At 41.1% G+C, this 16,105-nt stretch overlaps 1 protein-coding gene across 2 annotated transcripts in view; it reads right to left on the reverse strand.

Annotated features, from left to right (window-relative positions):
- The window catches only part of nrg2a (neuregulin 2a), a gene marked incomplete at its 5' end in the record, with an annotated part of 65,485 nt that overhangs the window by 25,156 nt on the left and 24,224 nt on the right, over window positions 1–16,105 (reverse strand). For both annotated transcript variants that reach the window (XM_079171379.1, XM_079171380.1), the window contains 2 exons: window positions 7,584–7,702; window positions 8,795–8,963. In XM_079171379.1, coding sequence (XP_079027505.1) covers window positions 7,584–7,702; window positions 8,795–8,963 — 288 coding nt within the window. The remainder of the gene's footprint in view (window positions 1–7,583; window positions 7,703–8,794; window positions 8,964–16,105) is intronic.

Here is a 16,105-nt window from a genome sequence, read left to right on the forward strand (position 1 = left end):
TGCTCACATCACTCAGCTTTTCAAGTGTAACAGCTGCTTCCTTCCACACACATAGCAATAACCTCACTCATTCACACTGAGGGCTTAACTGTCCCACATAACACAGCCAGATTACTGGATATCCTACAAAGTGAGATGTGTTTTGATTTTCAATGACTTACTTGTTTTGTTAAAGATTTGGTTGAGGGCGCCCACTTATCGCGTCGGATCGACGAGATGAAAGTGAATTAAGAGAGCAAGCGAAACGTGATGAAAGTCTGAGAAACGTTTCTTTTTATTTCAAATCTTTTACTACTTCTTTTTTTCTCTGATTCTGACAATGATATCATTCAGCAGCTGCCTCGTCTCAAACACATTACCACATACGTACAAAGCTAATAACTCATACCATGCATAGCACTTGTCGAAAAGCGATATAATTACCGACATATTAGGGGGCTGGTTTAAGTGTCATGAGTCAACCACCTAACATTACTTATCTTCTACGACGATAAATTGAGGTTTTTGAAGTTAGACTATGCTTCTGTTGCTATGGGGGAAATACATGAATACACCTGAAAACTGGGCGGAGATTTGAAGAAGGGTTCACGAAATGTGGTGTACAAGACGCCACCAAATGTGCGTATTACACGCGTGATGAAAACAAACGAGCCCCAGGCCTAAATGCTCATACAAATACCTAGATGCCAAACAAAAGCAGCCAAAACATGGAGGTGTTTGTTTTCTTGCAGGTAAAACAAGGCTCAGCGCTGCTGCACGATGTGTGCTTACGATGCTGTGGGTGTTCATCCGCTCGTGACATAAACTCTTCCATCTACTCTGGATCTTCCCGGCTGTACCGGATGCTGCCCGCTAATACAGAAAGGCCCTGACGATAAACAAAAACAAAGTGGCAGCGTGGGTGAAGTGACGGTTTTGTGACTGCCTCCAGAACTAAATATTATTGTGGATGAAAATCTAAACAAGGTCTGAACTCTGACATGCTCCAGCTGTTCGTGAGGTAAGACGTGATAATAACAAAAGTGCATGACATTTTAGCTTGGAATGTGAAAATACTTGATTGATTTTTAAACTGCTGGTTTTGTGTGGTCATTGTTTTGCATTTGCTCAGATATTACATTTTGAGCTTTACATCAAGGTTATTTTCAATGCCCGTGCTAACAACAACTTGTTTCGTGCTATGCGTTTCTTTTAGATTACCACATCTTATGTGCTCTGTCCACAGCGCATAAATTGGATCCTGATTTCGTGGTCAACCCCGCCAACTGTCAAGACCTGAGATTCTGGTGCAATCAGACGGCCACCTCGGAGGAATGCCTGTCCAGACCCCGGGACTGAAGATAATTTTGAAAAAGTGGGCATGACTAATAGCACTGCGGCTTGATCCACAGAACCTGACAAGCTGTTCTCCAGTGGCCTGTAAATACAGAACGCTTGGCAGATGTGAAAGGTCTGTTCCTCTCATGGCTGCTGCTGCTGCTGCTTACCCACAGCAATCAATAGAATTGATTAGCGTACAGATACTCCACATTCAGCCACGACCACAACTAACATCCTTTTGCGTCATTAGAAATGAGTTTATCTTGTCGCTTGCGTAGTAAGAGTCAGTGAGTTTTGTTTTTACTACGCAGACTAAATGGAGACATAGAAGGAGCAAAGGAAGTTGTTGTTTATCTAGTTCAAAGTAGTACTTACTGTCATGCATATTCTACAAACCATGAGTCAGAGTGTCATCACATCAGTTAATACGTTTTTCTCTTGTGTGTATGAGGGATGAACCGGACCACAGGCCATTAAACATGATTTCACCTGTCTATAGGTTAATATGACATGTGACAATTAGGTCGCTAAAATATTAAAACTCTTCTAAAAATAATTACAGTAGAAGCTGACTGGTTTAAATTATTAACAACAAAACACATCTTTTACTCAAGGATATCTGGAGTGTAACACATCGGCTCTAACAACTGAGCTTAATTTGAAATTAATGGTTATAGACTCTTAGTTGTGTCCTCTGAAGGCAAATTCAGTATGAGGAACGGTTTTATGATGTAATGTAATTTTTGTTGTAATGGCCAATTGGCGACTTTACTGCTCACTAAAGGTGCAACATGTTCTGATTCTTTATCACTTTCAGATGTTTTTCTGCTGTTGGTCTGGTTTTCTGGCATACACTCGATGGTGTGACAGTGTAGTGCCAAATCACCACCAATCAGCACCATCCTTTCGTTCTGTAAAGGTTTGCATCAACAAATAACTTTGAATTGTGATTAGCAGATTATTTCTGGAGCTAAAACATAAGCAGTGCATGTGAATTCAGCTTCCCGCAGTGGCCTGAAGTCAAATTCAGCATATGGTATGTGAGAGTACAAACTACTTAAAGCAAAGATCCAACCATGGTATGTGTGACCAAGATGCAACACCTTGTGTAGTCTCAACAAATTGACCTTGCCACGTTGTTGCGGAGAATTATTGTTTGGTCCACAATAGTTGTGTCATTTCGAGTTAGTTAAGCATTAGCTTTGTGATGGAGGTGTGTGTGTGTGTTTGACTCCAGGATGGGGAGTGAAAACATACATGTAAAGGTGTGTGCACATGTGTCTGTGTGTGTATATATGTATATCTGTGTGTGTGTGTGTGTGTGTGGGCCCGCGTACGTGCGTGCATGCGCGAAATTGTTGCTGGTGGGCCCCAGCATCACTGCTGAGGTTGGAGCAATCATATGTTCAGCTGTGATTTCCATCAACACATTCCTGGACGCTCACACACTCTCTCAGTGGAGCTGCGCACAGCACCCCCCAAGGATGTGACCTGCAGCCTGCAGACACATGGCTGCCTCACAAGCGCTTATCACAACACAGCAGCCTGTAGGATAATGGGAGGCCTTAATCTGAAGCCACGTGGAGCCAAGCAAACTTTGACTCGTGTTGCTCCTTCACACGGGCCTTATAGAAAGCAGTCGATGATATACTACACCGTTCTGCAGAAGGCCACCAGGTCTTACCATGCCGGACTGATTACAGGGTAGAGGTCAGACCAAATGGACAACAAATGGTCCCTGGTCCTCTACACTGGGGGTTGGGCATAAGGCTGCAAACACCACTCTGGAAAAAAAGGCAGCAATTGTTACAGAAAAGGCTAAAAGGACATATTCCAGACCACCAGGAGACACACACACTCACACGCATGCTGTACACTCGTGTGCATTCTGTCACAATGCCGAAGTTGGCAAAACACAAACAATAAAACGGGGAGGAATGTCTTGTGGATTCAGAAAAGAATGAACAAAATTGCTCCACTGATTGATATCACGTTTTTTAAAAGCAGCTAAAGTGCAGCCACAGTAAAAGGAGAGAGTATTAAAACCAGTCTTAAGGCTGAAACATTGACAACAAGCAACTTAGACGTTCACCTCAGCAGAACATCCAACCATCTGTGCTGAAGAATTGCACAGTAACTGGCACTGCCCGTTACTGACAGAGTGCGTTTCTCTTCTCCTGGTCAAACAACAAAGACATGAGTAAAATCCCCAAACAGGTCCAATCATTCAATGTTATTGGCAAACTGCATGGCTGGCATGAAGCCAAAATGTACTGCGTGCTTTAAAATGCACGAGGGGTTCACTTTGAGTTTAGGTTCAGCCTTGAACCTACTATAGTTACTTTTCCCGCCCAAGGCAATCTGCACACCATGCTCCATGTCTCAGCTCAGAGTTGCAAAGGTGTCACATTTGTCTTGCTACACAAATATTGTTGGCCGGGCTGAGTAATGACTAGCTGTTATGTGTAGTATCAATAATGAGGGTTTATATGTTTTTTGCTTTTTTCATGGCAAGTGGCAGTGATTCTTGGACTCCTTTACATGACACATTTTGCACTAAGTGGAGCTATCACCTTTTATTTAAGGAATGTGTAGGCAACTCCTATTTAATCACACCTCAGGGCTACGTGTCAGGTTTGTCGAGCACTCCTTGTGTAATTGATGCTATGCATATCAACTCAAAGTGACTATGTTCAAACTAGTTGATCAAATATTTTTGCTGCGTTTGGTACAGCTGAAATTTAATTCGTGAACGACTATTTACTGAAAGAATAGAAATGCAGAAATATCCCCTGTCCCCCTAAATTAAGGGGGGGCAGGGGGGGGGGGGGAACCCTGAATATTGATCAAGAGCTACTTCCACACTTCACCTAAGACAAACGCAGCAACGACTCAAAACAGTGACTGGTACAGTGCAGGAGTCTGCGTGAGCTGCTGAGCTTGTGGTGGCCTGTATTCACCATGTGGTGGAGCTGAGTGATGGTTTACCAAAAGTCTGCCTTCACCAGAACAGACAGCAAGGCAGGCACAGCCATGTGCAACGTTCTCTCCCTCTCGCCGTGAGGGTGAGGATGATGCTCCTGTTTGACTTTCACTTTCTGTCTTGAGCGAGTCAGTGGGAAAGCCGATATTTCTAATGATTGCATTTTCCTCAGAGACTCCACATTGATGAAGCAGGTTCAAGCCGTGTTAGCATGCTTTGTAGAAAAAAAAGCCCAAGCCCTAGTAGCTGACTGTAGACATACCAGATACAGTAGGTGCCTCGGCAAAGCTAGCAAGCAACAACTGCATTCTAAAATGGGTGTGAAAGTCTCCTCTGCAACACAGCGGGCTCTTGTCTTCCTCCTCTCCATACTTTTGTCCCTTACTGTCTGTCTCTCTTTCCTCTAGCTGTATCCCCCTCTTGTTCTGTAGCGTAATGTCTTTGTCTGCTTCTTGTCATGCATTCCCTCGTTTTGTCCCCCCCCCCCGCCACCTTTATTCACGCTCTCTTCTTCTTTTTGCTCTCTCTGTCCATCTACATCTGCACCCCTCCCCTTGCTCTCCCTCCCTAAAAGGCACACATACACAGATAATACTGCGGCTACATGCTGCTTCGGCAACATACTGCAGCAGGCAGGCATACTCCACTGCAGCCCTTTAACACAATAGTCATATATCTTATGACCTTAGGATGCAAAGCAGCTTCTTGGTGGAAATGAATTATGTGTCCTCTGCATCCAAATCTAGCAAATAGCACATTTCCCTCGAACAGATGTTTTTTTGAAATCCAACCTGTTTAATAGGCAGAGAGAGCCCATTCTAGTTACAATCATTATCTGCAAATGTCATGTGTCTTTCTTTACTCAACATCTGCTGATTTCAGCCTTTCATCAGCATATGACAATCACAGCAACATGCAGTTTGCTGCCATTTCCTTTTATTGACGTACTGTATGTAGTTTCAGTGAAGCCCTCCCCCTGCCTATGGACATACCACCCCGGCTTCGCCCTGTCTTGCCTTCTCCCCTGAAGCGTGACAGAACTAGGCGTGCTGCTGTAGCACAATGGGACTTTTTTTTTATTTAACAGAGAACAGGCACATTCGCACACACACACACAAACAAAAACACCTCGGAGACAGACATCTGATGATCACGGCACAGGATAGGACATACAGTGATGCCATTGTTTGAGTATCCAAGAGTGACTAAAGGAAATGTCAGTGCTGACAGACAGCCACGCATAGAACACGTACATGAATGTGTAAAAATGTGTGCCACAAATACACACGGTTTTAACATCAGTGAATATTTTGGAGCAGAAGTTAGGGATATCATGTTTAAAAGAATGTGTGCTGGAAGTGAAAACAGTGTCTAGTGTACCGTAAAATTGCTCAGTCAGGTTTGATCCATTGTGGCTACTGTACGCCTCAGCCCACTTGTTCACTGCTTTGTAATATTATATTTTCTTTCATATCGTTGCATTACGAGCCCTTTTGCCGGCTAAGATCATCATATAGAGTTTCATGGGCCACCAGTCACATGTTCATAAGCCTTCATTAAACACTCAGGCAGACAGGTGCTACCACCAGGGATTCCCCCAACCTTTGCAGGATGTACAGCACAAATTAACCTATTTTATTTAATTGCCATTAAACATGACTCAGTGATTACCGTTTTAATTTTTCATAAATGTTAGCGCCGCATGTCTGGGGCTTTGAATTTTGCACGCTCATGAGTAAAAAGAAATATATCACTGCGCTGGAATAACGCCAAGTGTCATAACATGTGCACAGTATGCTGTATGTCACATGATCCAGCTATAAAACTCAACTGAAGCTTTTTTGATCTCGGGAAAGAAAAAAAAGAGGCGATGTGAGGCCCTGTTTAAATACAAGATGGATGACTTCTCTTTTGCACTATTGTTTGCTGGAAACCAAACTTGGATGTTGGAAGCACTGAGAATCTCTCTGTTTTTAAACACAATGGGCCCTTTCTTTATCTGAAAAGAGCTGCTACTCTGATAATGCAGCTCAGCTTAAGTCTCCCTTAACCGTAAACAATAGCGCTAAAGGGTGGCCTTGACAAATAAAAAGGATGAAGGGGGAGTGATTATTGTGCCTGAATGTGAACACAAGGACACTGAGTGATGCCTTCCTTTTTCCTTACCAGCTATATACCTCTCACGCCAACGTGGGATGTTTACGGAAGTCATCGTGGTGTCATGGTCAGCCATGAGAATTAGAGTATCTCCTCTCTAGTGCCACTGTGTTTTCTTCATAAGCGGAGAAAGTAACAGATATATGAATCTAGCCAACTCAGACATGGTTCACCTGCGGCAGAATGAATATGTTGTCATGCACGTTAGGTTTGACGAAAAGGAAACGCTATCTGCACTAACTCTGCTCAACATCACGGCCCCTTTGTCTGCACAGCATCAAAGTCTTGAGACATTACGTAGCGGTCTTCGAGTCTTACAGGTGAACATCCGATTTCTGACTCATGCGTGCCAGACAATCTGCCGTATAGTTCTTTGACAGTCCTGAACCAGATAACATCAAGTCCTCCCTTGATCCAGGCAGAAGCAAAGCTACATGAATTGTATCTGCTCTGTAAGGTATTTATATGCTTTTATATATATATATATATATATATATATATCTTTCATACTGGCTTCATCCACTCAGACAACAAGCCACCCACAACAGCTACACACTCACTACCCGCACTGCTTGGAACGAACTCAAACTCAACACCCAACCAAAAGGAAGCAGCTGCTTTCAAAACTCTCTCATCTGCTACAGTACTTTGCAAAACTCTGCAATGCACACACACCACTGCTGAACGAGCCTGTTAGATTCTATCACACACTCTAAAGACACTTTCTTTTTCTTTTTTTTTTTTTACAACTTTCATATACCTTCATGTTCTTGCATTTTACAGTCTGCTGCTTTTGTTGTGTGCTAGTGACGGTCAAAGGCACTGTGCAGTATAGTTATGTTGGATTTTCACATTGCCAGCAGACTGCAGTGAATGAAAGAAATAGAGATCACACCATACATTGCATTGAAATTCCACTCGTCTTCAAGTACGATGTACTGTTCCACTGATTAATGGGCCACAGACACATGTGTGGACAGTTGCTCTTCATGCATGTTACCATTGTCGCATGCCTGATTGCGATGGCTCCTTTTCATCCCTCATTTGGCAAGAGCGCAGTCATAAGAACATCAACAATGTACATTAGTGCCTCTTCACTTGTTGCTTAGGAGTCAGTACTCACTGCTTTGGACGTTGACAGTGCCAGTGGAGTTGTCCTTTCCCAGTAGGTTCTCCACCACACATGTATAGTTCCCAGAATCCTCCAGTTTTGCTCTGTTGATCTGGACTCTGGAGTTTTTCCTGTGGGAGACAACACTTGCACAGCTGAGTCAGGGGAATCGGGGCAGGGAGGAAATAGCATGGAAACGCAACAAGTGGAAACATGGGGGACAGAGAGGCAGACAACAGGGCACGCAGCAGCATGGCAACAACTCTTTGCTTGATAGGTACACATAATCTCTTTCTCTGGGGCCAAATTTGAGGGGAAAAACTGCTTACAATAAGCAAGCATAGCACCAAGGGTTACCTAGCATTCTCTATTATAAAGGGGACTCTGGGTTTTACAGCCCAAGTCAATATCCAATCTATAGAGCTGAATATGGCGGTGCCAGTGCTGCTAAGTTCCCCCAGTGGTCGACTGTAGAACTGCAACAAAATAAGAAAGAACACCTCAAACTGCAAGGTCATTTATGAATCTTTATGTCATGACTTATTAAAGAGCAAAAGGCTCATTTATTTGAGGAATGTCATCCTATTGTAAAGTCTATGGGCTGAGCAATGGGCCACACAGCAGCTTGTTTGGCTGAGCAATTTTTATTCAAACGAAATGGGCACCATGTTTGAGTCTTGTATCCAGCTTTTTTAATACATCCATGGAACAGGACCCCAACAGGAAACAATAATTGTGCAAGGCACTGTGGGTTTTGGTCTGGTTTTACTCGTAATTAAGTCACTGAAAAGTTTAACTGCGACATGCTAAAATGAGGTGTTACAATGACCCTGTAAGGTCAGTCATATAGCCGGCAATGTTTAGCTGAAGATTAGCCAGAAGTTGTATTCCGTCAAGCAAAACGTGACTCGTGGTACTTTGTGAATGTACTGAATTGAGGGTGGATGTGCTTTATTTCCTCTAAATGTTGCTTTTTAACTGTATGAGAAAGACACATGAGCATAAGGAGGGCTGGTAAATTGGCTTGATTTAGTAATAATCATTACACAATAAGAAATAAACCTTGGCAATCCCAAACAATAGATACATGTTTTGTTTTAACTACTCTATTGATAGAGATTTTTGAATTGGTTTTAAGCAAACACCTGTTCAGTCTTCCTCAGTCTCTTTTCATCTGACACTGTTTGCGTTAGCTTTACAGGACATGGGTGACTTATACTCACAGGCTGTTCCGTATTCTGATTTTTTGGCTTTTCTTCAGCTCGTTGCCATCTTTGTACCATCTGTAGGTGGGGTTCGCTGGGTTCCCTGTGGCCTCACACTTAACTATGAGCTTGCTTCCCTCGTCCACTGTTATTGGATTCTTCATTGGTTTTAACTTGGGAGCCGCAGCTAAAAGGAGAGAACGAGAAATAGTCAATGTTATTAACCACCATAGACACACACTTGATTATGGTTTGGTTTGCACAGTTCATTTAGGCTTGTGTGTGTTGGTGTTTTAGGAAAAACAGCGAGACAAAGAAGGACAGAGCAGAGGAGCCAATCATCATCTCTACGGACTGAGCCAACAACTCTCTCATGTGACCACCAGATGTTGTCACTAGAGACATTATCAACTTTGCCTCAGACTAATAAACAGGCTGAATTTCACTCCGTCTTTGCTGCTATAAAAACACCTGAAGCAATATTTAGCAAACATCCACTAGCTCATGAATTTGCAAGCACCAGCTGATGCGCAATTAAAGGCACGGGTTCGGCACGAAAAGCCACTAAAACGTTGACGCCATAATAGCTAGTTTGTTGTGACGAAAACATCAAAAAGAAACTTCTTTTATTATAACTCTTTCATCTGCTACAGCACTTTGCAAAACTATAAAACCTGTTCCATCACACATTTTGAAGACTCGCGTCAATTTTTACAACTTTCTTATTCTCTTGAGCCTGGTCATATCGTATACTGTACTGTTTATTACATGTTATGTTTGAAAAGAAAAATGTAGTCTTAAAAAAAAACGGTATATTCCCTAGTTTCCGTACAGTTTGTTTCTCAGGAGAAAAAAACCTAATTGAAATATGAAAAATGATCTTTGTCCAAACGCACATACACGCACACACAACACACACCAACACTTGCCAGCTGACAGCTGCACACATGTTTAGGAGAAGACTCATCCAGGGCGGAGGGAGAGAGAAGGGGTGAACAAGGGTCAACCAGGGGCTGGCCAAGATGCCCCCCCCCCCCCTCTCTTACACACAAACACTCCCTCTCTTTACGTGTAACATATACAATTTCATGCATATGCTAAACTGAGCGATCCTACAAACTACAGCTGTTTGCTGTGCCTCATCACTATGACAAGCAACGTGAAGAGTTTACACAGGTAACGACTTCAATTAAACATTGAAATAGAGGTGCACTAAAATAATCCCCTGTCGTCCTCCTTTTTGAGAGACTGTCCTACTTCACTGGCCTGGTAATGACGACAAGTCTGCATGAAAAAAATAAAGAAAAAAATGATGCTGTGTTTTTCTTTTTTCTTCTGGGATTTAAGTGGACAGTTATTTTCTGGGGTGCAGTTGGATCTAAAACAGCATTTTCATACTTCACATTTTCCGCTGCCATGACAAAGCACATACGTTAGCTATTGGGAAATAGTCATTCTCATGATTCTGCATTCTGTTGTTTATTATTGATTCAAACTCGGCTCACTGTATAAGCCACATACACAAGTGATCACAATGCAAAGAGCTTTGTCCGGCACATACGGGTCTATTCTAGAGCTCCGCAGTGAAGTACTGCGCCATGTGAGTATGTCTTGTGAGACCTGCCACTTCTGGTCGCCTGGCACTAATACTCCTGATAGGAGCCAGAGGTTACAGCTCTCAGTTACAGCCGTGGATCTCTTTGACATTGAACAACTTTCAGTTGATGCAGATCAAAAGTCTACCATCATCCATCTTTTTACTGCATATACATTTTTTGTCTCACTTTGAGGTCTGATGCCCAGATATGTAGATGTTTGCCTAGATTATTTAAGAAATACATATGCTATTGGAATTAGCTTAATTTGTACAGTAGCATGATCATGGAGTGATCTTTGACAGCGCTGACGACCTTTAATGTTTACTGACATTTGGACATGTAAATTAATGCAAAATACTGAACACCACATCTACTAAAAGAGCTGCCTGTCTGACGTACACTTTTCCATTGGAAGCACAGATAAGGAAGATGTCAAATTTAAAATAGCTCAAAAACAGCTCAGATCAATGGAAAAACAACTATTCTTAGTTCAATAGCATCTATTTGTTACTAAAATTATTCTGTAGCGGGTAAGACAGTGGACTTTTATCTGTGAGTAGCTTCCTGTTGGAAAATGTGAGGGACGATATTCATGGCGTTTGGAAAACAAAGACAAAGATTCTAACACAGACGTGCATTTGTGTCATGACACTTTGTAACCTTAATGACCTTATTATCAGGACGGATCTTTGTGCTGCGATTGCTCCAGCTGTTAGTTGGAGATTTCACTGTCCCAAAAGGGTTTAACACAATACCATTTTTTTTTTTAAAAAGGCTGAAATCATAACATTATATGGGCAGCACACATGCCGTGTATCGCCATTTCAAATCAACTCTGCATGGCGAGGGTTAATCGATAGCCTCCAGCAAGACCATATACTGAACATGAGACTCCTAATACTCCAGATGTTCTATATTAAACATTTACTGGTATTTAACAAATGCAACTGACTATATGGGACTTGATGTTAAATAAAGATCAGACTGCAAAATGCTCCATGGTCTGCTGATCCTCCTAATTTTCACATTAGGCGGGCTAACTGAATCAGTTGTACTGTACGTAATGACACAGATGTTTGAAAAGCAGCTTAATCACACATTTTCATGGGCTGCTCTAAAGTTTCAAAACTTAATTAAGCAGGAAAACTTTTCTTTGAATCTAATTAGGAAAAAAAAGTATACCGCTGTATTTAATGTCTTACAAAATGTCCATGCTCTCAAAACTGCACCTAAACATGATTTGCATACACACAAAACCCAGCACAATGCCCGAGCAATGCCGCGTCACTCATAGTCAGAGATCGGCAGGAATGAGTTTGCGCCATAAAGTAAGAATATTTTGTATTTCGTCTGGACACAGTTTTGTCCTTGCCAAGCAAATTAAACAAACTTTGTCCTTGCCTGGAATAGTTACAGAAACACAGGACTGCTCTTCTCATCAGCCCAGCAAGCCAGATGTGTAAGAGGGTCTGCTCCATCTACAGCATGCTAATGAAGACACGGGAGTCCATCAGACACTCCAGCTTTCAGATACAGATGTTTAACATTATACTGCATCAAGATTAGTCTTCACGGTCATGCCAAGTATTTCCAGCTCCTTAATCTGCGCAACATAAAATAAATTAATAAAGACGAATGCCTCTCAACATCCATAAACTTCTAAAAATCATAAAAGAATGTACCGTGACAGCGTGGTCTGTGATTTACAGTAGTTTCTCATGTTTGGAATGATAGATTCAAAAAACAGAGTATCATAAAGTTGATACTTTGATGGAAAAAACTTAAGTACAACACGATCAAGTCCATCGTACTCGAGATAAAGCATCTTCATTTTACCAACTCTACTTTAATGTTTTCCAACAACATAATAAAGAGTCAATATCATTGGAAATAGAATAATTTCTCCGAGACAAATGGTTATCTCATTTTCCATTACACCAGTGGAAAAAGTGTCAGGCAGCAACGACAAACCCCTGCCCGAACAACAGCCTGATTCTCTCTTTTTGAAGCGGAGGGGCAGCTGCAGACATGGACTATAAAAAACAAATTTGAGAATAGAAGCCTAACCGGCGTGTCAACAGCTCTTGCCTTGGGTAACAGTTGGAAACCTCAGCCCAGAGAGAGGTTCAAAAACAAAGTCACTTGATGAATTAACAATGGATTGCTCGTATTATTGAGTTAACAATTCTGTTTTACTTCCAGGGGCTTAGAAAAGGAATCTGAGGCATGCCTTTGTATTTCCCCTTCTAGACAAAGTATCCCTGATTACTCTGGTGATATGTCAGTTCACTGCACGTTGTCAAAAGACAAATTACATGGCGAGACAGCAAGAGAAATGGGTTCTGCATGTGGGAATGGTCTTCAGACACTGCACTTGAGTCACTGTAACACAACATCTGCTCAAACAGATCATTTCAACAGCCTCCCACCACAACCAATATACTGTACTTTCCACGAATAATGATTTGCTATATTGTTTACATGTTACTGAAAACACTCTCCTTCTCCTTCACTAAACTCTGCAGACATGCTACTAACAGGGTTTCACTTTGGGTGAGTTGGGAACAAAAGCAGCCAAATCATTTATATTTGCATACAAGCAGCAGAACTGGTCAGTTTGGTGCCCTCAACATGTTGAAACCAAAATGTTACCAATCGACCACAATCACTGTGTTTCTGTACATCCCTGCCAGAGAATAGGTGTTCCTCCACACAGTGATTACAAAACCGTTTCTACGTTTGTCTCATTGGTTAAGCAATCAATATTGCAGTTTTATCTGTGAACTGTTATTTTTGAATGTTTTGGAATATTCAAGACAATTCAATATTCAGTATAACTAGGCCTGTCACAATAATATATATGGACATGACCTCAAACATTTTTGATGATAGACTAAACTTAACTAGACAAACACTTTGTCAACAGAGCCTGAGAGTCCATTTTATTAATTTATGTTTTGTTTATTTCATCTATTTTAATATTGTTCTCACATTCCAATTCTAATGCAGGAATATTTTGAAGAATTAATAGTGCACTGCACTTTAAAAGACTTTCCTTGATTCAATATATTATCATTATAACAGTATCATAAAATGACAATTATATTGTTTATCGCAACACAATTTATTATCATGACAGGCCTACGTATGATAACTAAATGACAACAAGTTATCATAAAGGGAGAACATATTTGCTAACAATCATCTCTATGGCCACCACATCTTGTAGTGCTAAAACAACACAGTCCAAAGTTACCATGTGTTAAACTTCAATAACCTTCACAAAATCTATAATTTTACAGCAAAATGATTTCTGCCCAAAACAAAATTACGTTTCATTGCAAACTGTCAAAAGACTAAAGTTATATTACTTTTGCACAACCTAAGTAGAAACTCAGTTATAAGTCCTAGCCTTTAGTGGTCTCACTGCCCTTTCGTAATAATGATTATTGTGACTACTTATGAATATTTCCAGAAAACAATTAGATAAACAACTATAAGTTTTGTGGATGTTCACTGCATAGAGACAATGTTAACTACAGGCTGGGGAAGAAAGCCAAAGAGATATGTTTCTCATGAGTTGGTAGATCAATCCAGATGGAATCCTGTATTCCAATTCAACAGTTACAGAGAAGGGGACTTGTTGCTCTGCTTCTGCTAGATGTGTAATCAGATGGACACAGTGATTTGGATTAAAACTACATCTGCCTTCTTTCTAACCCGGGCTTCTGACATTGATCAACAGGCATTATTGTGTAATACTGCCGACTAATTTACAAAAGAAACAAACAAAAAGAGAAGGATAGGGAAAAGTGGACACACCAAACATGCTACATCTAATGTCTTGAAAGATATGTGTATTTAATATCTGTTGGTATAATGAAGTGAAGGTCACTTCTAAAGTAATTGTCGATAATGGTCAACGCTAACAGCACTGCAAATCTATGTGTAGAACATGCACTCACAACATTACATGGAAGCTCTTTGGTAAACCAGCGATTTCAAAAGTTTCATTCTTAATTTGTCTCGAGACATTTCCTTTGAGAACCACCCTTCAAGTTTGCTTACCAATTAGTGGTTTTGATTCGCCATGTTGAGACTATGACAGCAAACTTAACACAAAACATTCTCCGTGCACGGATCTCCAGGTGTTTTATAGGCACTATAATGCTGAACGTATAGGCCGGTTGAAGTTGTACTAGCTGGATTTCTGATTAGTTTTCCAGGTGTTCTTTTGCACCAGCACTCTAAAAGCCAATGTTGTAAGAGCAATTATAAAAAGCAAGATCATACCTGAATCGTCAGCTGAGACTGTCTGAGGCATCACCACCTCCTCTGTCTATTGGTTGTTGATGAATAATTTGAGTTGCTCTATTTCAATTATAAAGGTGTGGTAGGTGTTAGTACATGATAAAGAAGCATCTGGCACAACATGAAGGAGCCTACTCTCCGCTTCCACAGCTAATTATTACCACCGTCACTACGCACGCAAACCCAGTCAGAAAACAAACTTGTTGAGTTTTGTCTTGAATATAAGATGGATGGTAGAAGTGAAAGGATTACGAAATTATCACCAACACAAGGATATTCAGGCAGACTGTATAGGGATTTCTAACTACTCTCCTTGTCTTATTCATACCAAAGTTTTTCCAACCGTCGGGGGTATTTTCCCTCTCTAACCCTCGGCCTGCTTCATTAGAAAAGCCCTGAAACATTATTTAAAAAGAGTGTCAACTTTCAGCCACAATACACAGGCCTTTAAAAAAAACGAGAGACTGGAGGCAGCAGAAATCCATAAATCAACACTTTGGAAATACTTTCTGTTCCAAATCCAGGTGACGTCATAGCCAGTGAAAGGGCAATTATAGCTGAGAAGTACCTGCTGTATAATCTCCTTTAATAAAAGGTATGAAACTAAGTTCTCTGGGAAAGTATGGTACAGTGACATCGCAGGAACGAGACAATACTGTCTCGTTCCTGCGATGTCGGTGATGGTTGACTGACAGCCTAACACCCTCAACGAAGCGCCCATGGGCTAGATTACATACAATTGTACTTTGACTCCACACGAGCACATGTACACGTTCACGCAAACATACATTGTATATCGCATTATCCAAAATGCAACGTACTGTTGCATCGATGCAAAAAGTTTGTAGAAATAACATCTTGAAGTAGTTGCAATGAATATCAAGTCTAGAGTTTTAACAAATTAAAAAATGTAAAGCATATGACAGCCATACTAGCAACTACGACTACTGAGTGCTAAACAACTTGACTGCAATCAATATTCAGGGAAGCATCATCTTATGTCTGGAAACAAAACCACACACATGTGCCTTTCATTTTCTTACCTTCAGATGCTTAAATATAACTGTCAGGTAGCACTTTCAGACAAATGGGAAAATTGTCCAAACTAAACTATCATATATCCATATTTTGGTGGATGTACGCAATGTCCATGCCAAGATACAAAACAGGCGCTAACCTCCATTTGTCTGTTTGAGCAGATTTCACTACATTTGGGTTCGTCTGAGCTGCTTGGTCAGAACACCAGCAAACTAGCTAGCTAAAGGATCTTTGATTATCTTTTGAACAGAGCAGACAATAAAGGTAGTATACAGGAAGCCGGCATACTGTTCTGATGCTTTATATTTTAACTACTAGAGATATCACGCATAGCCGCACTTCTGGTTGTGCAGACTTGTTTCCAGGTTTGATATTTCTTTTG

This window comes from Pholis gunnellus, assembly GCF_910591455.1.
Source record: "Pholis gunnellus genome assembly, chromosome: 13".
NCBI lineage: Eukaryota > Metazoa > Chordata > Actinopteri > Perciformes > Pholidae > Pholis > Pholis gunnellus.